The sequence below is a fragment of the Lissotriton helveticus genome, chromosome 11 (genome assembly GCF_964261635.1).
Source record: "Lissotriton helveticus chromosome 11, aLisHel1.1, whole genome shotgun sequence".
Taxonomy (NCBI): Eukaryota; Metazoa; Chordata; class Amphibia; order Caudata; family Salamandridae; genus Lissotriton; species Lissotriton helveticus.
In genome coordinates this window covers 69,271,157-69,295,141 of record NC_136072.1, presented here as the reverse complement: position 1 = coordinate 69,295,141, position 23,985 = coordinate 69,271,157, and the positions used below count along the sequence as shown (strand labels likewise).

General features: G+C 50.3%; 1 protein-coding gene across 22 annotated transcripts in view; it reads right to left on the bottom strand.

The window, feature by feature from the left end:
- EIF4G1 (eukaryotic translation initiation factor 4 gamma 1) overlaps window positions 1-23,985 on the bottom strand; it is a 980,016-nt gene that overhangs the window by 155,415 nt on the left and 800,616 nt on the right. For all 22 annotated transcript variants that reach the window (XM_078666154.1, XM_078666151.1, XM_078666155.1 and 19 more), the window contains one exon: window positions 10,621-10,922. In XM_078666154.1, coding sequence (XP_078522280.1) covers window positions 10,621-10,922 — 302 coding nt within the window. The remainder of the gene's footprint in view (window positions 1-10,620; window positions 10,923-23,985) is intronic.

Genomic DNA, 23,985 nt, shown 5'->3' with positions numbered 1-23,985 from the left:
AAGTTAGCACGTTACACAAATGCCCGAGGGGCACGAAAAACCATATACGCTAAAAGTGGAATGCGAATTACTAGCAGGTAAGTAACGATTCTCAGAGGCTTTGGGATCGCTAGGACTGGACTACTGAACCTTTAGATTACTAGCAGGAGGCCTAGGGAACTCGGGTGCAGAGTGTGCACTCTCACGCGGGATGCGGGACAAAGTCTATGGAAGCTAGAATTCACAAAGTTAGTGTTCACGGGCGAACCCGACCTGGTGGGAAGAAAACGACAGTGGATCCTGACCCTAGGATAGTGAGGCTATGCTGGGACACCGAAGTGCCGAAGTTACCTAGCCCAGGGGCTGCAGCTGCATAGGTCTGAAAAGACGTCGGGGATCTCGTTGCCGGACCAGGAGCCTGGAAGGAAGAAGTTGCTGGCAGGCGACCAGTGAAGGAAAGTTCGATGGATCCAAGCCTGGATCAAGGAAGAAGAAAACCTGAAAGCAGAGGGGACCAAGTTCTTGAATCACTAGCCAGTGATTAAGTGGGCACCAGGATGGCACCGGGCGAAGTCACCGCAGTCAGGTGAGTGGGCGCTGCTGGGCTCTGCAGTCTCTCGGACCAGGAGGCGTTGTCGGCGACCAGGATGGAGGTGCGAGCTGTCCCACGATGGATGAAGTCGTTGGCGTCGAAGTTACCCAGGATTGGGCAACAAGCCTTGGCTAATTCAAGCCCACGCGGTGGACTCAAAATGGCGTCTTGAGTGGACCAGGAGGGTCCGGGGTGCTCCTCTTCGGGAAGGGAGCAAGGGCCAGTCTGGAGCAACCAGACCAGCAGCAGAAATGTCGTCGGGCGTCGTCAGGAAGGCCACAAGCCAACGGGCTAGTAGCCAAACAACGCGGTGAGCAGCAAAAAGCAGAAGGGCCCCACGCAGATCGTGGAGATGCTGGGGGGCTGCTCTTCGGTGCTGGAGCTGCTCAGGGTGGGGGCTTCTCGGACCCCAAAGCACTCACCAGGAATTCACTCGGCGGGCTTGCTGGAAAGAAGTCGTGCAGTCTTGAAGATGGCCGGTCCCTCGAGGTCTCGTCACACCCACGAATCTCAGCGTGACTGATGATGCAGGTAGAGGTCAGAGGTGCCAGGGAAGCCGGTTCTCGTCGAGCTGGGCAGTCGGATTCCGGAGGAAGGACTTGCAGCAGACCGCAGTGTTCTTAGATGGTGCCTGCGGGTGCAGGGTGACTACTCCTTAGTCACAAGGGAGAAATCTTAGGAAGAAGTCTTGAGTTCCTTTCGTGGAAAGTAGTTTCAGGATTCAAAGATGATCTGATTTGGAAGGGGGCCAGTCTCTACCTTTATCCTGTAAAAAGGGGCTGGCACGCGACTAAGTCCTGCCCTATGGGTGGGACTAGGAGGGGGGTGGTTACACCCACTTCCTTGGCGGGCTTTTCCCCAGCACAGGGTCTGGAGTGACCCTGGAACTGGTTCAAGCCGGCCTATGCATAGTGAGCACCGGGGTGCTACTTGCAGTCACCTTCCTCTAAAGCCCTGCCTACCTACAATACACAAAACCCTGTCTGGGACGGTGCTGGCACCGCCCCTGGCAGGAAACCCTTTGTCCTTATCTCCTGCTCTGGGAGGACTCCCAGCAGCAGGAGGGCAGACTTGTGTCTCGGTGGCAGCATCCATTTTGTGGATGCTAAGGCTCTGTCTGACTTTTAACCGGGTTATAGGTTACAGGCATGTCGTGTCCCTCTAGAAGGGTGGAATGCTAACCCCGTCGCCAGAATTGGCGAGGGGTTAGTATTCCAATTCGTATGACACCTTACTCGACATGTTTTGATAAAGCGATACCAGAGTTGGCACATAACCGCGAGGATTATAATGCACTTAAGAGTATATGGTATGCGATATCATGGAAACGGCTAAGGGATGGATCCCGAAAGCCGCAGACAGGCTCAGCTCATGCTAGAGCACCATCTCACACGATTCCAAGCACTCTGCCTTCAGGATTGTTAAGGCCTGCTATAGGAGTGACTGATAGGGGATCTGTGTGTCCATTTTTAGGGTTAGATATAGGTATACTATATCTAAAGCAAAGGGTGATTACACCACCTTGCCCCAGCTGTCAAGCAGCCAGTTGTGTCAGATTTGGATGGCCAGCCAGGGGTGGCATAATACATGCTGCAGCCCCTGGTAGGCCCTGGGTACACCTATGCCCTGGGTACCTAAGGTACACTGTACAGGGACTGGTAAGGTGACTCAGTATCCAATTTAGATATGTACCTAAGGTACATGGAATCCATTTTACAGAGAGAGCAGTAGGCCTGGGGTCCTGAATAGCAGGGCCCCAGGTCAACTAAGTCAGAAAACCAGCAAAACACCAGGCAAAAAGTTGGGGGCAACCATAGTCAGGGGTCAACCTTCCTACAGATGGGTATGTGAAAATATGCATCCTTGAGGTCCAATGATGCTAGGAAGTCTCCTTGCTGGAGCAGCAGGAGCACTTGCTGTCGTGTGATCATATGGAAGTGCTCCGACAGTATGTATTGATTTAGGGGTCTGAGGTCCAATATTGGTCTGAGTGAACAGTCTTTCTTGGGAATAAGGAAGTATAGTGAGTATACTCCTGTCCCTTGGTGTTGGAAAGAGACTGGCTCTATGGCCCCCTTTTCCAGCATGCATCTCACCTCTAGTTGTAGCAGGGTGATGTGTTCCTTGGACATAGGACGGTGCCTGGGTGGTATGTTTGGTGGGGTAGAGGTGAGTTCTAGGCAATAGCCATACTGGAAAATTTGTCTCACCCACCTGTCTGTGGTAATTGAGTTCCAGACAGGTAGGGAACTGTTGGATTCTGCCTCCGACTGGTGTTAGATGGTCTGGAGGTAGTGTGATGAAGTCACTGTTTTGTGGCAGTGGAGGCTCTGGTGTTATTGCCTCCACGTACTCGTCCCTTAATATTGTTGCCCCTATAACCTCCTCTGTTGGAGTTCTTGTTAAAGGAACCTTGTGTGTTGCTTTTGTATGTAGATGAGGTTTGTGAAGTATTGCCTCGTGTAGCTGCTATGTATGAGGAGCGTCGAAAGGAACCTCTGTGTTGTTGAAGCGGCAATGCACCTATTGATTTTGCGGTTTTCGTATCCTCCTTCATTTAGTCTAAAATGGTGTCGACAGCAGGCCCGAAAAGTAAGTCTTGATTGACTGGTTGGTTAAGAATGGTGGATTGCACCTCGTTCTTAAAGCCAGAAATACGTAGCCATGCAGGTCTTCCTAATAAGACGCTTGTGTTAATGGACCTGGCTGCAGTGTCTGCTGCGTCAAGCGCGCATTTAATGGAGGAGTTTGTAATAAATTTCCCCTCCTGTATGAGGTCAGTAGCTTGTGCCTTGAAAGGCTCAGCCAGGTGTTGCATCAAACTTTCAAGGTGGTCATAGTGTGCCCTGTCGTAACGAGCTAGTAGAGCTTGTGTATTTGCAATTCTCCATGAATTGGAGGCCTGGGATGCTACTCTTACCCGAGGCCTCTAGTATTTTGGACTCCTTATCAGGAGGTGGAGCTTCTCCTGTTGTCTGTGAGTTGGCCCATTTGCGTGCGTTGGCCACCACCAGTGAATCTAACGGCAACTGACCTCTGATATAAGTAGGATCCGCTCTATATTTCTTTTCAATCCTGGGATTGATTACACGTGCTCTGGCTGTATCTTTAAATATGTCTGGCGCGTGTTTTAGGACCCCATTCAACATAGGGAGTGTTCTGACATTTTTCATGTGTCAAATAAAAAAAGTCCTTTTCTATAGGTTCATTGTGCATGTCTACATTGTGGTACTGCGCTGCTCTATCTATTAGCTGGTTGAAGACAATGGTATAGTCAGTAGGTGAAGGCCTTGTTGGGTAAGAGGAGGTGTCAGGAATGGGATGCGTGTCATATGGATCAGTGGGCTCTACCCATGGTTCAATTTGAGGGTTAGGATCCTCAGGACAGTTAATATCATATTGGGGATCCTCCCTGTGTCGCCCTCATTGTCCCCAGAGTGAGTAGGAGAGTAAGGAGCAAAAGGCGTAGTAGGCATAGTGGGATAGAAAGAAATGAAGGGTCTAGAGGGAGAAGTCCCAAAGTCCTTTTTCTTCAGAGGAATGGGGGAATGAGGCTCAGTGTCCAATGGCCTCTTTTTCCTATGTAAAATAGTGACTTTACCAGTCTCAGGGTTGATGTATATTTTTGTCTGATCCTCTGATGGCTCTGGGAGGAAGAGTTCTTCTTCCACTGTCCGTGGCTGTGTCTTTGACTTTTTTGGCGCAGTCTGTTTTTGATCTCCCGTTGCCTTCGGGTCGACAACCTTTTTTGGTTCCACAACTTTCGGTGCCTTATTGCTCTTCTTCGGCTCGGGCTGTTTGTCCGGCTCAACGATTGATGGCGGATCGACCGGATCTTTAGGTTCGATGCGCTTTCTGTGCGCGACAGTTTTTTTTAGGTTGACTGTCTGCCGAGTAGACTATTTTTCTTGGACCGACTGGTTTTAGGAGCACTTGTTTTCGGGTCGGTGCCTTTGTTTGGCTCAATAACCTTTTTTGACTGGGCCACAGGCTTCGGTACGACGCCCTCTGTGTCTGCGACCTTCTTCGGTGCGACAATTTGCGAAGCCGAGCCAGACGGCAGGGCTGCCGAATAAGGTTTTGGATCTTGGCTAAGGCCTTTAGGCGATGCCTCGATCGGAGCCTTCGGTAACGGGCTAATTGGTGTCGGGGGCAATTTACTCACGGTTTGCCCCGGTGGGATTTTGTCATCGGAGTCCGAGTGGTCCTCGACGGTGACGATCTCTAGATCCGAATCTTCTCCTTCTGGAAGTTCCTGTTCATCCTCAAAGATGTTGTCTGGTTCGGTGCCTGTCGCTGCATCTCTTGCCTAGCGGCCAGTCTAATCCGGATCGTTTTCTTCTAACGGAATTGGGCGCAGGCTGGGCAGGTTTCTTCCTTGAGGTCTGGTGATAGGCACTTGTTGCATACTGTGTGTCTGTCAGTATGGGGGAACTTGGAGTGGCATTGTGGGCACCTTTTGAACTGGCTCCTTTCCATAGACAATAGGCCCACGTGGCGTCGAAAAGGACCAGCAGCCCGCGTCGACAACCAAGTCGAGATGGAAGGCTTGATCGAGTCAAGAAGTACCGGGCGAGAACAATCCCGTCGAAGTCTAAGGCCTTTTGGCCTCTAGAAAAGTTTAGTTTTGATTCCGAAGTTAGAGTATAGGAATAACATCCGAAATCAATGGCGGGAAAAAAAAATCTGAGGATGGACAAGATGCCCATGCGCACTGTAGTCCAGGGGTGGAGTCACCTATCTCGTGATACTTCGAAGACTCTTCCAGGACAACAAGGTGCAATCATCCGGACCAAACACTAGGCGGCGATCTATGCACAGATATGAATTCATCAGCCCACATGCCTCTAACGCTGGTGTTAATGGCACGCGAAGCTGTATCAGCTGCATCAAGGGCACATTTGATGGAAGTGTTGGTGATCAGTTTACCCTCTTGAATGAGGTCGTGAGCTTTATCCTTGTATTGGTCTGGTAAGTGTTGCATCAGTTTTTCTAGCTCGTCATAGTGATCTCTATCATACCACGCAAAGAGAGCCTGTGCATTGGGGGTTCTCTTGCCTGATGCATCTATAAGTTTTGATTCCTTGTCAGGTGGAGGGGCGTCAACTGTTGTATGAGAATTTGCCCTTTTCTGTGCATTTGAAACAAGCGAATCTAAAGGTACCTGACCCCTTATGTAAATTGGGTCTGTATGAGCGGCTTTCCATTTTTTGTCTACCCTCGGCGTAAGTATTCTAGCTCTTACAAGGTCTTTGAATAACTCATGGGCGTGTTTTATCATACCTTTGAGCATGGGCAGTTTGTGGTTTTTTGTGAGGGAGCGAAAGTGTCTACTAAGAAATCCTCTTCCAAGGGATCAGTATGTAATTCCACCCCATGGTATTGAGCAGCACAATAAATGAGCTGTGCGAAACCAATATTGTCATCGGGTGGCGATGGTCAGGAGGGATATAGATCGGGGTCATTAGTATGATCCGGGTCTTCTCATAATCATCCATGGGGTCCTGCGGAAAATTGATTATCCCTATCCCCTTCACAGTCTTCATCCTAATCCCAATCATTAACATCCTGTGGCCCAGGTGAAAAACGTGGCAGTGGTGAATTTGCTGTTCTGGTGAAATTAGCTGATGTGGGTTAAAAGGTGGAGGAGCAGGAGGTGTGTAAGGGGGAGAGGGGTTAGTACCCATGTCTCTTTTCTTAAGCGGTATGTGGTAGTCTTCAGGGAGGTCCAGCTTCCGTTTTTTGGAAAGTGTTACTCGAAGTTTCCCAGTGTCTGGGTCAATATGTAACTGATTTTGCTTTGGCTCCAAAGACTCTTGTTGAGGAAGTTCTTTGGATGGAGTCTGTTTAGAAGGGCTTCCGTGTTTTTAGGGTCGGTGCCTTTCGGTGCGGGCTGTTTCATCTGCCAAGGCTTGGTTTTTCCCAGTTTCGGATCCGAAGTCTTTTCTTTTGGTTCTGACATTTTTTTTTTTACTGGTTTCGGCTACGATGCTTTCAGTTTAGCTGGTGTTTGTTCCAAAGCTTTCGGTGGTATTGGCTTTTAAGTCTTTGGTTTATGTGAATCTTTCGGTGCCGAAGAGGTCTTCGGTGCAGACAGCGGATAGTCAAACTTAGCAGTGTTTCGTTGCTGAACATGTAGGTTAGACACCTGCACGGGGTTGGCTCGATGCCGAGCTGGAAGGCTTGTTCTTATGTTTCATAGCTGGGCGCGAAGGTGTAACTGGAGTCTTTGGTGTTTTTGTGGGCAGTTGGGGCTTGTTACTCACAGTTCGGTGAGCCGGAGTGATATTTGAGTCCTCTTCCATGTTGGAGTCGTCTGCTTCAGACATGGAAATGTGTCCTTCGGTGGAGGGTTGGAACTCAGATTCTTCTCTGAAGATGTCTGCATCGAACTAGTGCTGCGTCTCATCTCGTGACAGAGACAGACGTTCACAAATAGTTTCCTTCGATCGGAATGATACAGGCCTCGAAACTGGTTTCTTTGTGCTGGGGGAAAGGCAGAGGTTACATACCTCGTGCAAGTATGTGTGGGGGAACTTAGCAACACACTCGGGGCGTTTATTAAATAGAGTCCGTTCCATGGACTGCTGGCGTGGTCGCCGCAGGTAGGCCTCACGGCCCGCGTCCATCAAAGTGGTTGGATTTTTACGATGGGCGTCAAAAGGGAAACCGCGTTCTAAAACAATACGTCGAGTGGTAAGGATTGCAAGTCGAAAAGGTTCGAAGACGATCACGAACTGGAGCGGCGCAATACACATCCGAACCAGATTGCAGAAATAAAACAACCTGGAGATGGAGTCAATGCCCATGCGCACTATCGTCCTAAGGAGGAGTCACCTACCTCGTGACTACAAAAGACTTCTTCAAAGACAAAAACTAAGTGCAAACATCCGAGCCCAGCACCAGATGGTGATCTGTGCACAAGTATACGATCTACAGCTCATATGCTCCAAACCTTTAATTTATAATCCTGGCACCTCTCAAATGATGAGACTTGAAGGATGTGAAATTACACATTGTAGCTTCCTGTCTACCCGCATTCGCCTGTCACGAGACTGGGTGCCTGGAATGAAATAATGAACTACTTAATTGTTGGTTAAGTGAGTAGGTCTCTTGGAAGGGAGAGTACGTGACTTGTACCAGCAAGCTGGGCAGCTTTAATGTACTTTAATACTCTGTACCAGGTGTCTGTTTCCACAGATTGTCCAAGCAGTAATCCGCCCATGAAGTGCAGAAAACAGGGCTGACAGCACTTCAACTAATGAAACTTGTTACATCAGAGATTCAATGAAAGCCCTTCGTCAGCAGATTCACAGGGCTTTAAAGTTAGAGTGGACATGCAGGCAGCATACATCTGCTCTGAGAAACTATCATAAGTAACAGAGGGAAGTCTCCGTAAAGCACTGCCATACACAGGCCTTTAGAGCTGGAGGTCTCAACTTTTTTTACACAATACACTTAACACACCTGTGCATCCCTGCTTAACACTGACGGCAAGAACCGCCCGGAGCTAGATTAGCACCTTGGGTACACAAACCCAGCCAGGTGTGTGGCAGTGCTTGCATAATATGGACAATTTACCCTCAGCTTTTGTTGTGTGGGAATGGCACAGCAATCGGCTATAAAGAACAAACAAAAATCGAACTAAAACAACGATTATATTAAAGCCATTGAACACAAGAATAAATCTGGATAGTCACGAGGCAAGTGTACAGCTCCTGTACCATTATTCCCCGTTTGCACTCACTGTGCACAAACACTGCATTTCACATTAATTCAACTGCAATTTCAAAGGCAGACTGGACTCAGAGGATGAACAAGTAAACTGCACAAACGGATACGATTTTTTGTATCAAGTTTACTACAGCCGGAGCACAAATGAAGCAATGAGGGACTTGAATGCAGTTTAAACAAAGGGAGGGGAGAGGTATTTTTTCTTTCTGGATACTCTCTTGATGGCTATTACTAGGTCACGCAGAATGGTGTAGATTTCTCTATTGATTGGTCCCTTTCTAAACTATCCCTGACTCCACGTATCGATCCATACAAAAGCAAAAATCCCTTGTTTTACACTCCCACTAGGTGTTTCTAACGGGTAATGTGTGTGTGTGCATTTTCTAATACCAAGCCAGATAAACAACAGGAGGTTATTGCCTCACCCCCATAGACAGGCTGGCCGGAGACCAGAGGCAGCTGGAGTGAGTTACACCCTTGACACATGAGTCCTGCAGCGGAAGCAGCTTCGAGCACCCCTGAAAGCAGATACTGCAGCTTGTATTTTTTTTTTAGGTCAGGCTTTCTAGACCTCTTGTATATACTTTAGTATATTTAGGTCGAGCATTCTAGACCTCTTGTATATACTTTAGTATATACTTTGATGGGTATGTACTTTGTGGGCTCTGGAGATCAGCCCTAGGACTTGTCTGCTTCCGGTTAGGGGCTTTATTTTCTGTTCCACTGCCTCTATTAAACTGTCATGATAGAAAACGACCAGTAGAGGTCAGTGAAATTCCAGAATTGCTTTCTGCTGAGGGACCTTTTTTGTTTTTCTAGCAAATGCCTCTATTTAACTTTCTTGATATAAAACAACCAGCAGAGGTCAGTAAAATGACAGAATCACTCCAGCATAATCTATATTCCAGTCCATAGAAATGGTCTTCCACGACCACCCGTAGACAATAGTTTTTTCAAATCTTGTATTTTCAGTGATATGACCACCAAAGGACCTGATTTTATATTAAAATCAGAGCTTTTGACTATATAATTTCCAGCTGAAGGGAAATATTTCTCTCCATGTGTTTCCATACCTGGAGTGTCATGCAGTTTGGTGCTTACTTTCCATTCATGTTAAACAGTAGATGTTGGAGCACCCAGGCTAATGTGCTTAGCTAAATATATATAAGGTCCGAAAAGCTAGACCGATTGCATTGCAAATGCTTGTTTTTAAACGTGCATCAATTATGCTGGCACTTGTTGGCACGCTAGGGTTTGAAATCTGCACTTGAGATCTTTTTTGAGCTTGTAAACTGCCTAGTAACATTAGCAAATAATGTCCTGAACTCACAGTACATTTACACATAAAATAAAGCGCGGCATGCCAGGTTGATTTCCCCAAAAATATATTCTAGCCTGAGCAGTGTTAATGGCGCGGCTGCCATTGTAAAAGCAAAAAAGATAAGTTAGAACTCGGGTGCCTTGCTTCTTAACAAGCAAGCGGTTGCAGGTCTGCATGTCAGGGATGCTATAGGAGTTAGTTATTTAAGGAAGTAGTGCTCACAGACTGTAAATAAAACCTATTGAGTAACTACACTGGTAACACAGGGTGTCCTCATGGCAGGTTACAATAAGAGACAAGGCGGTACTAAAGAGGGACTGCTAAGCCTATTGACCAATGAACAGCGCCTATCTACAAAGGACACGGACAAAAGCCAATTAAAAAGATGGGTGGAAAGCGGGCAGGGCTTCATGCCCATAGCCTGAATACTGCATGTCTCGCCAAGTATGCACAATGACTCTAGGCTCGATTGAAAAAGGGTCTTTCCCAGCAATGGTTCACTTCAAATGGCACTAGCACCTCACAGCTAGAAGGGAACCCGCAATGGCACCATCAACATTTTTGAAGCAAACAAGGAAAACCTTCATATTCAACTCAAAACAATTCACATAATGTACAGGCACTCTTTTCTCCATGTGTATCCAGGTCGGCTCTGTATTTGTGATTTTAGATATTAAGCATATGCACAGGCAACTCACGTGAAGCAAAGCAATACCTGTAACATTTATAAAGATTACTAGCAACAGGTCACGCTAGTACTTTCAAATAGGTTGGTAGATGGGAGTAGACCTGTTCAAACTTGGTGACCCTTTCCACAAGTCTTACACAAATCTCTTTTTACATTTAAATAAACCATGCCAACTCTACATACTCCATTATGTACACTTGCACAGATGTTCATAAACATTTTGGGAACATTTTTCAAATTAACACTGAATTCAAAGATGGTAGATAAAACCAGTACAAAGCCTCGCTCAAGATGACCCATACTTACCAACTTCCTTGCTGCGGTCTCTCTGCTCCGTCATACTAGCCACCTTCCTCACTGCTTCCTGTGGGATTCTAGCCTCACGCTCTCTGCTACGGTCCTCTGTTTCTTTGCTATAGCTTCGTTTTGTGACTGTTGGTCGATTTCGATCCATCCGGTCTAACCTCTCCATTTGCTCTGGCCTCTCAAATCGGTCACCCTTTTCACTTCTGTCGAAGCGATCACCCCGCTCACCACCACGCTCCAGGCGCTCAAACCGGTCACCACGGTCACGGTCCTTGTCCAATCGTTCACGACTGGAGCTGTTCCTGTGAGTAAAGAGAACACTGATGTATGTGCAGATGGATGAGATTACAAACTGTAGGCATGAATAGCAGTCACTCATATATTGCTCAATACCAACTGGATGAAGTCTTCTGTGAATTAAGTGCTATTGAAAGAGGTTGTCTTCACACAAGTGAGAACTTCACCTAGATAGCTCATCAGTGTGCTCTGAATCTACACAGAAGAACCAAATGCAATATTCAAATCTTGGTCAGAAGTTGCCAGCTAAGGAACCAGTTAAAAAGTAAGTATTGTGGGAGGGGGCAATTGAGTAAAGACAGCAGAGAGAATAGTGTAGGAAAGTGCCCCTTTTTGACTTGGCCCCCCCCCTTTGTATGTCCTGTTCTTGACTATATGCACTGCTTTCCTACTAAACAGGCCCCAGTGCTCTAACTAAAAAAGATGGGTCATGCTCAACTGTACCGCAATTGGCAAGGACTTCAGCACCCTGGTAAATGGTGCGTATGGTACCCAGGGCATAACTTGTGCTTCTTAGCATGTAGAGCTGCAGAGTTACACACTATGCACAGATGGCCTAGTGTTGGGCTCAGATGTTTGCAGTTTGTTTTGTTGTAGAAAAGTCTTTGGAAGTCACGGGATAGGTGACTCCTCCTTTGGATGATACTGCACATGGGCATCGGCTCCATCCCCAGATTGTTTTTCGCCATTAGGGAAGTGATGGAGCTGCACAAGAGATAGTGATGTCCATGTGATATGTATCTAATTAAGATAATACGGGAACAGATAAAGGTAGCAGGGGAGGTGGGTGGGCGTGTGTAACTCTGCAGCTCTACAAGTTACTACTTGTGTAACAATATATCTGTAAGAGACATTAGTTAGTGATAGATTCCTTACCTTAGAATATCCCCAGGCGTCAGACTGGTTCCGGAAATTTTTTGCGTAGCAGTACCAAGCGCGTCGGTAAGCGTCGTCCGCCGAGTACTTAGACGCCGCCTCCGCGTGCTGACGTCAGTTCTTATACACAGCTTTTCCGCGCCAGAAAGGCAGAGTCATGATAAAAACTAACACTGGTGCCATGAAACTAGGGCCCTAAAAGGGGATGACTTTAACCCTAGATATCGGTTCGCAGAACGGGGAGGATGGGTGGGTCGGTAAGGAATCTATCACTAACTAATGTCTCTTACAGATAGATCGTTACACAAGTAGTAACTTGTGCATCTGAAAGATACGTTAGTGATAGATTCCTTACCTTAGAATAGATACCCCAGCAATACCAACCCGGTGGTGGGTCTGCGAACCAATAATCACACCAGGAAGTCCTGGAGGACGGAACGGCCAAAGAAGCCATCCCTCCGGACTTGGCTGTCCAGGCAGTAGTGTCTTGCGAACATGTGCAGCGAGGCCCACGAAGCTGCCTGACAAATGTCCTGCAAGGGGACTCCCCGGCCCAGGGCAGTAGTCGCCGTGGCCCGAGTGGAATGGGCCCTCAGCCCAACAGGAGGTTCCTTCTTGGCCAAGGAGTAACACGCTTGGATGCACAAGATGATCCACCGAGAGATGGTCCGCTTGTGCACCGCCTGTCCCTTCTTAGCGCCCACGTAACCAACAAAGAGTTGGTCATCCACCCAGAACTGGCGTGTGCGATCCAGATAGTAAGAGAGCGCACGTTTTGGGTCCAGACAGTGAAGCCTCTCTTTCTCTTTCAAAGGATGCGGAGGCGGAAAGAAGGTGGGCAAGGTGATGGACTGCCCGATGTGGAAGGCTGTGACTACCTTGGGCAGGAAAGAGGGTCTTGTCCGCAACACAACCTTGTCCGGATGGACAGAAAGGAAAGGAGGTTTGGAAGAAGGAGCCTGGAACTCACGCACTCTCCTGGCAGAGGTGATGGCAACCAGGAAAGCAGTCTTCAGAGAAAGAAGACTGAGAGGACAGTTATGAAGTGGCTCAAAGGGAGCGCACATCAGAAAAGTAAGTACAAGGTTCAAGTCCCACTGAGGCATCATGAATGGAACAGGAAGGAACATGTGTGTGATGCCCATCAAAAACGTATTTACAACTGGGGACTTGAACAAAGAAGGCTGATCAGGTAGCCTTGAGAAGGAGGAAAGGGCAGAAAGGTATCCCTTAATAGTGCCCAGAGCAGAGCCCTGCTGGGCAAGAGAAAGAAGGAAGAGGAGAACCTCAGAAAGGGAGGCAGAGAGTGGATCCACAGCCTTTGCTGTGCACCATGCCACAAATCTGTTCCACCTGCAGGCGTATACCGACTTTGTGGAGGGACGCCTGGCTGCCAGAATGACGTTACAGACTTCAGGAGGCAAGTCAAATGGCCTCAACTGTCGCCGCTCAATCTCCAAGCTTGTAGGTGGAGACTGGACAGGTTCGGGTGGAGGACCGTCCCCTGCTGCTGCGACAGAAGGTCCTCCTGAAGAGGCAGATGAATCGCGGGATCGACAGACATGCTGAGTAGCCCTGGATACCAATATCTTCGTGCCCAGTCTGGAGCCACAAGGATAACCTGGGCCCGGCCGCGCCTGATCTTCAGCACTGTAGGAAGGTAGATCCCTGACTATGGTTGCCCCCCACTTTTTGCCTGGTGTTTTGCTGGTTTTCTGACTTAGTTGACCTGGGGCCCTGCTATTCAGGACCCCAGGCCTACTGCTCTCTCTGTAAAATGGATTCCATGTACCTTAGGTACATATCTAAATTGGATACTGAGTCACCTTATCAGTCCCTGTACAGTGTACCTTAGGTACCCAGGGCATAGGTGTACCCAGGGCCTACCAGGGGCTGCAGCATGTATTATGCCACCCCTGGCTGGCCATCCAAATCTGACACAACTGGCTGCACGACAGCTGGGGCAAGGTGGTGTAATCACCCTTTGCTTTAGATATAGTATATCTATATCTAACCCTAAAATGGACACACAGATCTCCTATCAGTCACTCCTATGGCAGGCCTTAACAATCCTGAAGGCAGAGTGCTTGGAATCGTGTGAGATGGTGCTCTGGCATGAGCTGAGCCTGTCTGCGGCTTTCGGGATCAATCCCTTAGCCGTTTCCATGATATCGCATACCATATACTCTTAAGTGCATTATAATCCTCGCGATTATATGCCAACTCTGGTATAGCATTATCAAAACATGTCGAGTAAGGTGTCATACGAATTGGAATACTAACCCCTCGCCAATTCTGGCGACGGGGTTAGCATTCCACCCTTCTAGAGGGACACAACATGTATGTAACCTGTAACCCCGGTTAAAGTCAAACAGCGCCTCAGCTCCACAAAATGGATGCTGCCACCGAGACACAAGTCTGCCCTCCTGCTGCTGGGAGTCCTCCCAGAGCAGGAGGCAAGGACAAAGGGTTTCCTGCCAGGGGCGGTGCCAGCACCGTCCCAGACAGGATTTTGTGTATTGTAGGTAGGCAGGGCTACAGAGGAAGGTGACTGCACGTGGCACCCCGGTGCTCACTGTGCATAGGCTGGCTTGAACCAGTTCCAGGGACACTCCAGACCCTGTGCTGGGGAAAAGCCCGCCAAGGAAGTGGGTGTAAACACCCCCCTCCTGGTCCCACCCATAGGGCAGGACCTAGTCGCGTGCCAGCCCCCTTTTCCCAGATAAAGGTAGAGACTGCCCCCCTTCCAAATCAGATCATCTTTGAATCCTGAAACTACTTTCTACGAAAGGAACTCAAGACTTCTTCCTAAGATTTCTCCCTTGTGGCTAAGGAGTAGTCACCCTGCATCCGCAGGCACCATCAAGAACACTGCGGTCTGCTGCACGTCCTTCCTCCGGAATCCGACTGCCCAGCTCGACGAGAACCGGCTTCCCTGGCACCTCTGACCTCTACCCACCTCTACAGCCAAGCTGAGAACCGTGGGTGCGACGAGACCTCGAGGGACCGGCTGTAGGAGAGTAGGGTCTGCAATCCTATGATCACCCAGATTTTTGCTTTTTGCTGCACTGGTTTACGACTTTCCCTGGCTGTGGGCCTGCTAATCAGACCCACAGCCTAGCTGTTCTCTCTATCCAAATTGTACTTAGGTACTGAATTGGCACTGGGCCCTCTCCAAGTCCCTGTACCCAGGGCTGAGGTGCACCCAGAAGTCTCCCAGGGGCTGAAGCATGTATTATGCCACCCCTGGATTGACTAACTAAAACTGACACAACTGGCTGCACGACAGCTGGGGCAAGGTGGTGTACTCACCCTTTGCTTTAGATATAGTATACCTATATCTAACCCTAAAAATGGACACACAGATCCCCTATCAGTCACTCCTATAGCAGGCCTTAACAATCCTGAAGGCAGAGTGCTTGGAATCGTGTGAGATGGTGCTCTAGCATGAGCTGAGCCTGTCTGCGGCTTTCGGGATCCATCCCTTAGCCGTTTCCATGATATCGCATACCATATACTCTTAAGTGCATTATAATCCTCGCGGTTATGTGCCAACTCTGGTATCGCTTTATCAAAACATGTCGAGTAAGGTGTCATACGAATTGGAATACTAACCCCTCGCCAATTCTGGCGACGGGGTTAGCATTCCACCCTTCTAGAGGGACACGACATGCCTGTAACCTATAACCCGGTTAAAAGTCAGACAGAGCCTTAGCATCCACAAAATGGATGCTGCCACCGAGACACAAGTCTGCCCTCCTGCTGCTGGGAGTCCTCCCAGAGCAGGAGATAAGGACAAAGGGTTTCCTGCCAGGGGCGGTGCCAGCACCGTCCCAGACAGGGTTTTGTGTATTGTAGGTAGGCAGGGCTTTAGAGGAAGGTGACTGCAAGTAGCACCCCGGTGCTCACTATGCATAGGCCGGCTTGAACCAGTTCCAGGGTCACTCCAGACCCTGTGCTGGGGAAAAGCCCGCCAAGGAAGTGGGTGTAACCACCCCCCTCCTAGTCCCACCCATAGGGCAGGACTTAGTCGCGTGCCAGCCCCTTTTTACAGGATAAAGGTAGAGACTGGCCCCCTTCCAAATCAGATCATCTTTGAATCCTGAAACTACTTTCTGCGAAAGGAACTCAAGACTTCTTCCTAAGATTTCTCCCTTGTGACTAAGGAGTAGTCACCCTGCATCCGCAGGCACCATCTAAGAACACTGCGGTCTGCTGTAAGTCCTTCCTCCGGAATCCGACTGCCCAGCTCGACGAGAACCGGCTTCCCTGGCACCTCTGACCTCTACCCACCTCTACAGCCCAGCTGAGAACCGTGGGTGCGACGAGACCTCAAGGGACCGGCCATCTGCAAGACTGCACGACTTCTTTCCAGCAAGCCCGCCGAGTAATCTACTGGTGAGTGCTTTGGGGTCCGAGAAGCCCCGACTCTGAGCAGCTCCAGCTCCGAAGTGCAGCCCCCCAGCATCTCCACGATCTGCGTGGGGCCCTTCTGCTTTCCGCTGCTCACCGCGTTGTTTGGCTACTAGCCCGTTGGCTTGTGGCCTTCCTGACGACGCCCGACGACATTTCTGCTGCTGGTCTGGTTGCTCCAGACTGGCCCTTGCTCCCTCCCAGCAGAGGAGCACCCTGGACCCTCCTGGTCCACTCAAGACGCCATTTTGAGTCCACCGCGTGGGCTTGAATTAGCCAAGGCTTGTTGCCCAATCCCGGGTAACTTCGACGCCAACGACTTCATCCTTCGTGGGACAGCTCACACCTCCATCCTGGTCGCCGACAACGCCTCCTGGTCCGAGAGACTGCAGAGCCCAGCAGCGCCCACTCACCTGACTGCGGTGACTTCGCCCGGTGCCATCCTGGTGCCCACTTAATCACTGGCTAGTGATTCAAGAACTTGGTCCCCTCTGCTTTCAGGTTTTCTTCTTCCTTGATCCAGGCTTGGATCCATCGAACTTTCCTTCACTGGTCGCCTGCCAGCAACTTCTTCCTTCCAGGCTCCTGGTCCGGCAACGAGATCCCCGACGTCTTTTCAGACCTATGCAGCTGCAGCCCCTGGGCTAGGTAACTTCGGCACTCCGGTGTCCCAGCATAGCCTCACTATCCAAGGGTCAGGATCCACTGTCGTTTTCTCCCTACCAGGTCGGGTTCGCCCGTGAACACTAACTTTGTGAATTCTAGCTTCCATAGACTTTGTCCCGCATCCCGCGTGAGAGTGCACACTCTGCACCCGAGTCCCCTGGGCCTCCTAGTAGTAATCTAACGATTCCCTAGTCCAGTCCTAGCGATTCCAAAGCCTATTAGAACTGTTACTTACCTGCTAGTAATTCGCATTCCACTTTTAGCGTATATGGTTTTTCGTGCCCCTCGGGCATTTGTGTAACGTGCTAACTTAAAAGTATTTTCGTAAGAGTTTTGTTGTGTGCTTAGCACCCTGTCCTCATAAAGAGTACAGGGTTGTTGTGATTCTAATAAATACATTGTTTATTTTCATAACACTTGTGTGGTGTCCTTTCACTGGGTGTTCAAGGGGTAATGTGATGGTAAAACAGCTGGCTTAACACGCCCTCTAGAGTCTTAGCCTTAGACTGCTCGTATCCATGCTACTAGGATAGCTGGTCTATAAGGTTGACTTACAACCAATCATCAATAAGGGTTGTTTGGACTGATATATAGTGATCACTAGAATAGTGAGCACTGCACATCAGGCCAACTTCTCACACCGGCCATCTTCAAGACTGCACGACTTCTGCACAGCAAGCCCGCAGAGTAATTTCCTGGTGAGTGCTTTGGGGTCCGAGAAGCCCCGACCCTGATCAGCTCCAGCACCGAAGAGCAGCCCCCCAGCATCTCCATGATCGGCGTGGGGCCCTTCTGCTTTTTGCTGCTCACCGAGTTGTTTGGCTACTAGCCCGCTGGCTTGTGGCCTTCTGAACGACGCCCGACGACATCACTGCTGCTGGTCTGGTTGCTCCAGACTGGCCCTTGCTCCCTTCCAGAAGAGGAGCACCCCGGACCCTCCTGGTCCACTCAAGACGCCATTTTGAGTCCACCGCGTGGGCTTGAATTTGCCAAGGCTTGTTGCCCATTCCTGGGTAACTTCGACGCCGACAGCTTCATCCATCGTGGGACAGCTCGCCTCTCCATCCTGGTCGCCGACAACGCCTCCTGGTCCGCGAGATCTGCAGAGCCAGCGTCGCCCACTCACCTAGTCGAGGTGACTACCATCCGGTGCCCTCCTGGTGCCCACTGACTACTGGCTAGTAGTCACGAACGTGGTCCCCTCTGCTTTCAGGTGTCATCCTTCTTCCAGATCCAGGCTTGGATCAACTCGAACAATCTTCACTGGTCGCCTGCCAGCATCTTTCTTCCAGGCTCCTGGTCCGGCAACGAGGATTCCCGACGTCTTTTGAGACCTATGCAGCTGCAGCCCCTGGGCTAGGTAACTTCGGCATTTCGGTGCCCCAGCATAGCCTCACTATCCAAGGGTCAGGATCCACTGTCGTTTTCTCCCTACCAGGTCGCGTTCGCCCGTGAACACTAACTTTGTGAATTCTAGCTCCCATAGACTTTGTCCCGCATCCCGCGTGAGAGTGCACACTCTGCACCCGAGTTCCCTAGGCCTCCTGCTAGTAATCTAAAGGTTCAGTAGTCCAGTCCTAGCGATTCCAAAGCCTATTAGTACTGTTACTTACCTGCTAGTAATTCGCATTCCACTTTTAAAGTATATGGTTTTTCGTGCCCCTCGGGCATTTGTGTATACCGTGCTAACTTAAGTATTTTCGTAAGAGTTTTGTTGTGTGCCTAGCACCCTGTCCTCAGAGAGTACAGGGTTGTTGTGATTCTAATAAATACACTGTTTATTTTCATAACACTTGTGTGGTGTCCTTTCACTGGGTGTTCAAGGGGTAATGTGATGGTAAAACAGCTGGCTTAACACGCCCTCTAGAGTCTTAGCCTTAGACTGCTCGTATCCATGCTACTAGGATAGCTGGTCTATAAGGTTGACTTACAACCAATCAATAAGGGTTGTTTGGACTGATATATAGTGATCACTAGAATAGTGAGCACTGCACATCAGGCCAACTTCTCACAAGCACTCTGGGCAGAAGTGGTAAAGGCGGAAAGGCGTACATAAGACCGCAACTCCACTCGCGATGAAAAGCGTCTCCGAGCGAGTGCCGCCTTGGAATTTCCAACGCGCAGAACTGGTGACATTGCGCGTTCTCTTCTGTGGCGAATAGATCTAACCAAGGCTCTCCCCACTGCTGAAAGAGGCCTTGCGCCACGTCAGAGTTCAGACGCCATTCGTGATCCATCATGCACCGACGGCTGAGTTTGTCCGCCCTGCGTTCAAAGAACCTGCCAGGTGTTGAACCACCAGGGTCACACCCTGATGTTCCAGCCACTGCCAGAGGCGCAGAGCCTCCTGGCATAGGGTCCACGACCCCACCCCATCCTGTTTGTTGCAGTACCACATGGCGGTGGGGTTGTCCGTGAACACCTGCACTACACTCCCATGGACAGAGGGGAGGAATGCTTTCAGTGCTAGACGGATCGCCCGCAGCTCCAAAAAGTTGATATGGAGCTGAGACTCCGCCGGAGACCAGAGGCCTCTGATCTCCGCCTCTCCCATGTGGCCCCACAGCCCTGGAGGGACGCGTCCGTCACAACTACGTGCTCCGGTTGGGGTAGGGAGAGGGATCTGCCGCTGACCCAATCGCGGTCCATGAACCACCACTGCAGCGGTCTTGCAGTGCCCTCCGAGATCAAGACATGGTCGGACAAGTTGCCCTGATGCTGGGCCCACTGAAACTTCAGGTCCCACTGCAGAGCCCGCATCCGCCACCGGGCGTGATGCACCAGAAGGATGCAGGAGGCCATCAGCCCCAGAAGCCGCAGCGTCAACCTGACCGAGACTCGGGATGAAGGCTGAAAGATCGGAATCAGAGCCTGAATATCTCAAACCCGCTGTTCGGGAGGATAAACCCGAAACTGCGCAGGGTCTAGAACTGCTCCGATGAAGAGGAGCTTCTGAGAGGGACACAGGTGTGACTTTGGCACATTGATGGAGAACCCCAGCAGGTGCAGGAGGTCGGCCGTAGTCTGGAGGTGGCTGACGACTATCTGGGGCGAGCCCGCCTTCAACAACCAGTCGTCTAGGTAGGGAAAGACTGAAACCCCTAACCTGCGCAGATGAGCTGCGACCACTACCATCACTTTCGTGAACACCTGTGGGGCGCTGGTAAGGCCGAAGGGGAGCACGGTAAACTGAAAGTGCTCGTGGCCTACCGTGAACCGCAGGTAACGCCGGCAGGACGGGGATGTGAAAATAAGCGTCCTGCAAGTCCAACGCTACCATCCAGTCTCCAGGGTCTAGGGCAGCTAAGACCTGAGCCAATGTCAGCATCTTGAACTTCTCCTTCCGGAGGAAGCCGTTTAAATTCCGTAGGTCCAAGATAGGGCGTAGGCCCCCTTTGCCCTTCTTGGGTACCAGAAAGTAGTGGGAGTAACAGCCACACCCTACTTCTGGCCCAGGAACGCGCTCGATGGCCCCCTCAGCCAGGAGGGCCGTAGCTTCCTCTTGCAGAAGTTTCAAGTGATCCCCGACACGCGGTGGCACTGCGGTGGCATGGCTGGAAGGGTCGCCTCAAAGGGGAGAGAGTAGCCCCTTCGGACGATTTGCAGCACCCACCTGTCCTATGTGACAGTGCGCCAGATGGCGAACCCTGCCCCCCCACCGGCGTCACATGGGCGTGAAAACACGGACTTTGAAGGTTTTGAGGCGGATGCTGCAGGGACTGGTGTGGACTGGCCTCGCCGTTGTCCCCGACCGCCACCACGGCGGTTTCCACGTCCGCCGCCGCGCTAAATGGTAGTTTGCGGCCCGTGGCTGGCAGAACGTTTGGGGGCCGCCCCTTCCTTGGCCACAAAAGGGGCGAAAAGCAGCCGTTTGCTGGCACGGGGCCGAGAGGCCCAAGGACTTGGCCGTAGCCCTGGAGTCCTTAAAGCGCTCTAGCGCATGGTCTGCTTTGTCGCCGAAGAGGCGACGGCCATCGAACGGCATGTCCATAAGTGTGTTGTGGATATCAGCTGAGAAATTGGCAGACCTCAACCAGGCGTGGCGACGAATCGCCACAGTCGTTGCCATCGCTCTGCCTAGTGAGTCAGTAGTGTCCAGCCCACACCGGATGGAATAACGCGCCACATCTCGACCCTCCTCAAGGGCTTGGCAAAGTTTAGCCCGGACCTCCACCGGGCATTCTGGCAGCACGTCTGCGACCGTATCCCACAGAGTGGGTGTAGCGGCCCAAGAGGCATGCGGTGTTGACTGACCGCAATCCTAAACTCAGGGAGGAGAATACTTTCTTTCCGTATTGCTTGTACCTCTTGGATTCCCGGTCGGGGGGAGACAACGGGAATGCGGTCTGGGAATTAGAGTCCTGGATGACCAGGCTCTCGGGGGTGGGGTTGGTAGACAGAAAGCAAGGATCGCCCGGAGCCGGGCGGTGGCGCCTGTCCACGTTCCTATCCACAGGCTGACCTGTAGCGGGCTTGGACCAAGTGCCCAGAAGAACGTCTTATAAGGCCTCATTAAACGGCAGCAGAGGCTCGGCCGAGCTTGTCTGCGGTTTGAGGACCTCTGAGGTTAGTCCTCACGGACGCGACGGGGAGCTCAAGGCCCAAGGCCTTGGCCGCCCTCATCAGCACCACGCTATAGGCAGCCCCCTCCTCCGTAGCCACGCTAGGAGGGGGAGACAAAACCAGTGTCGGGCGAAGTGTCCAGACCACTGGCATCCCCAAGCTCTCCTGTCCAGTCCGCAGAAGACTGACACTCCCGTGCCAGAGGGTCCTCAGACCCCTCCCAATCCCCCTCGTCACCCATCGCCTGGTACTCAGGCTCAAAGGATGGGGTCGGGTCGTAGAAGTAAAAATAAAAATCTCCCATCGGCGTAGAGAGCGGCGCCGAGCGGCACCACTCAGACGCCGGACCCGAATCGAGGGCAGGACCAGGGACAGCGTCGTCCTGGGACGGCGCCGCGGGCCACACCCTTGGGGCCGGCGCCGGCGAGGTCAACCGGCGGCGACCCAGATCCAGTGGGGCCCTGCGGCGTCGGGACGAAGTCGCCGACGGTGCTGAAGCACCCGACAGCAACGGTGCCGAAGCACCCGGCCCGCTTGAGTACCCAGTCGGGAACCGCTTGGCCCGAAGGCGCCGCGGAACCAGACGGAGGAGCGAGCGACCTCATGGTCATGAGGAAGTCAATCTCCCCCTCTCGAGTCGCTTACGGGACAGCTCCAGTCTAGCTTTAGACGTCAGGGCCCGGCAGTCGGAGCAGGACTTGTCATCGTGGTCCGGACCTAGACAGTGCAGGCACCGGCGATGGGGGTCGGTAACCGACATCAGTCGGTTGCAGTCGGCATAAGGCTTGAACCCGGGCATCCCTACCGGCATTGGAGTCGAGAGACTTCGAAAGTAGATAAAAAAGGATCGTAAAAAGTTAGTCAAAAATTGACTAGTGTGCAACTTTTCCGGATCTTAACTTGCTGGCGCGGAATAAAGAAGAACGGACGTCAGCGCACGGAGGCGGCGTCTAAGTACTCCGACGTCATCACGGCGCCCACGACAACGGACGCGGAGCCGCCTACCGACACGCATGGGTACTGCTACGCAAAAATGTCCGTATCCAGTCTGACGTCTGGGGATATTCTAAGGTAAGGAATCTAATACTAACCTGTTTCTTTCAGATTGACCAATTAGTCAGAAAAGATTGAAAAATACCACCAGCAACAAGAAATACCGAAATACCGAAAAAAGTAGGTAGAATACAAATTGACTGAAAAAAGCCAACATCAGTTGAGCTCAAGCTCCCGGTTCCTCTCAGAAAGAGCCGGAAAAAAAACTGACCTGTCACCTGTGGTGCATGATGGGAGCAGGGTTCCCCTGAGGCCTTAAAGGCAAAGTGTTCAGATTCTCTGAGGCCTTAAAGGCGAGGTGCCAGTTTCCTTTACTGTACAGGGAGGTCATTTATTTATGCAGCCTTTTGTAGGCTAATGGCCTGTCATTACCTGTTCTCTCTAATGAAAATAAAAGGTTGTTTTGCGGAATGCAATTACTGTACATGTCCTTCTCTTACATATGTTAGGAGTTATTTTCATACCAGAGAAATGTATGTAATTCTGGCTTTCTTAGCCTATTAGATATGTTTAGGACTGCATATTATTGGTTTATACATGTATATGTGTATAGTTCTCGTACTATGTACTCCCTCCCACATATATATATATATATATATAATTTTTTTTCCCCCCGAGATCAAACCATCAGATAAAGGTGGTAACATGGTGATTTTTTAACAAAGAACACTGTCAAAGGGAAGCGATGCGGCAATTAGAAGATGTTGAATGTTATACCCCAATCCACCGCAATAAATACGTGGAATGTATAACAAAATACCATCAGTTACTGGGTCAATGGAAGGAGGAGGGCATGTTAAACAACGATGAAAACCTCTTCTTGTACTGTGACGAACCAACCTTACCAACCTACCATTTGCCTAAAATTCATAAGCACTACAAAAATCCACCAGGAAGATCTATTGTGGCTTCAATTAACAGCCTCCTGGAAAATACAGAGATCCATGTAGACTCCTTTCTATCTCCTTTGGTGAGAAACCTGGCGTCATATATACAGGACACACAGGACTTTCTCAGACATATAGAAGGGATAAGATGGGAGGAAGATCTATTGCTTATAACCCTGGATATCACCAGCTTATATACCTGTATTTGTCATTCCGATGGTTTAAAAGCGATAAGATGGTTCCTGGGTCAAAAACATCCGAAATTTACCCAACACAATGAAATGCTGTTAGACATGGTCTCGTATTGACTCCATAACATCTTCACATTTGGAGGACAACTGTACCAACAATATCGGGGTACAGCGATGGGTACGTGCTTCGCCCCCAGCTACACGAATCTTTTCGTTGGCTGGTGGGAGAAGCACGTAGCCTGGGGGGAAGCCAATGACCAATGGCTGGACAGGATCGTACTTTGGTCGCGATATATCGACGACCTTTTTATTATATGGAGAGGCGATCGACCCTCGGCTGAGGAGTATATCGCGTCTCTAAATAATGATTTTAATCTGATATTTACAGGGGATATCAGTAACAGTGCGGTCAACTATCT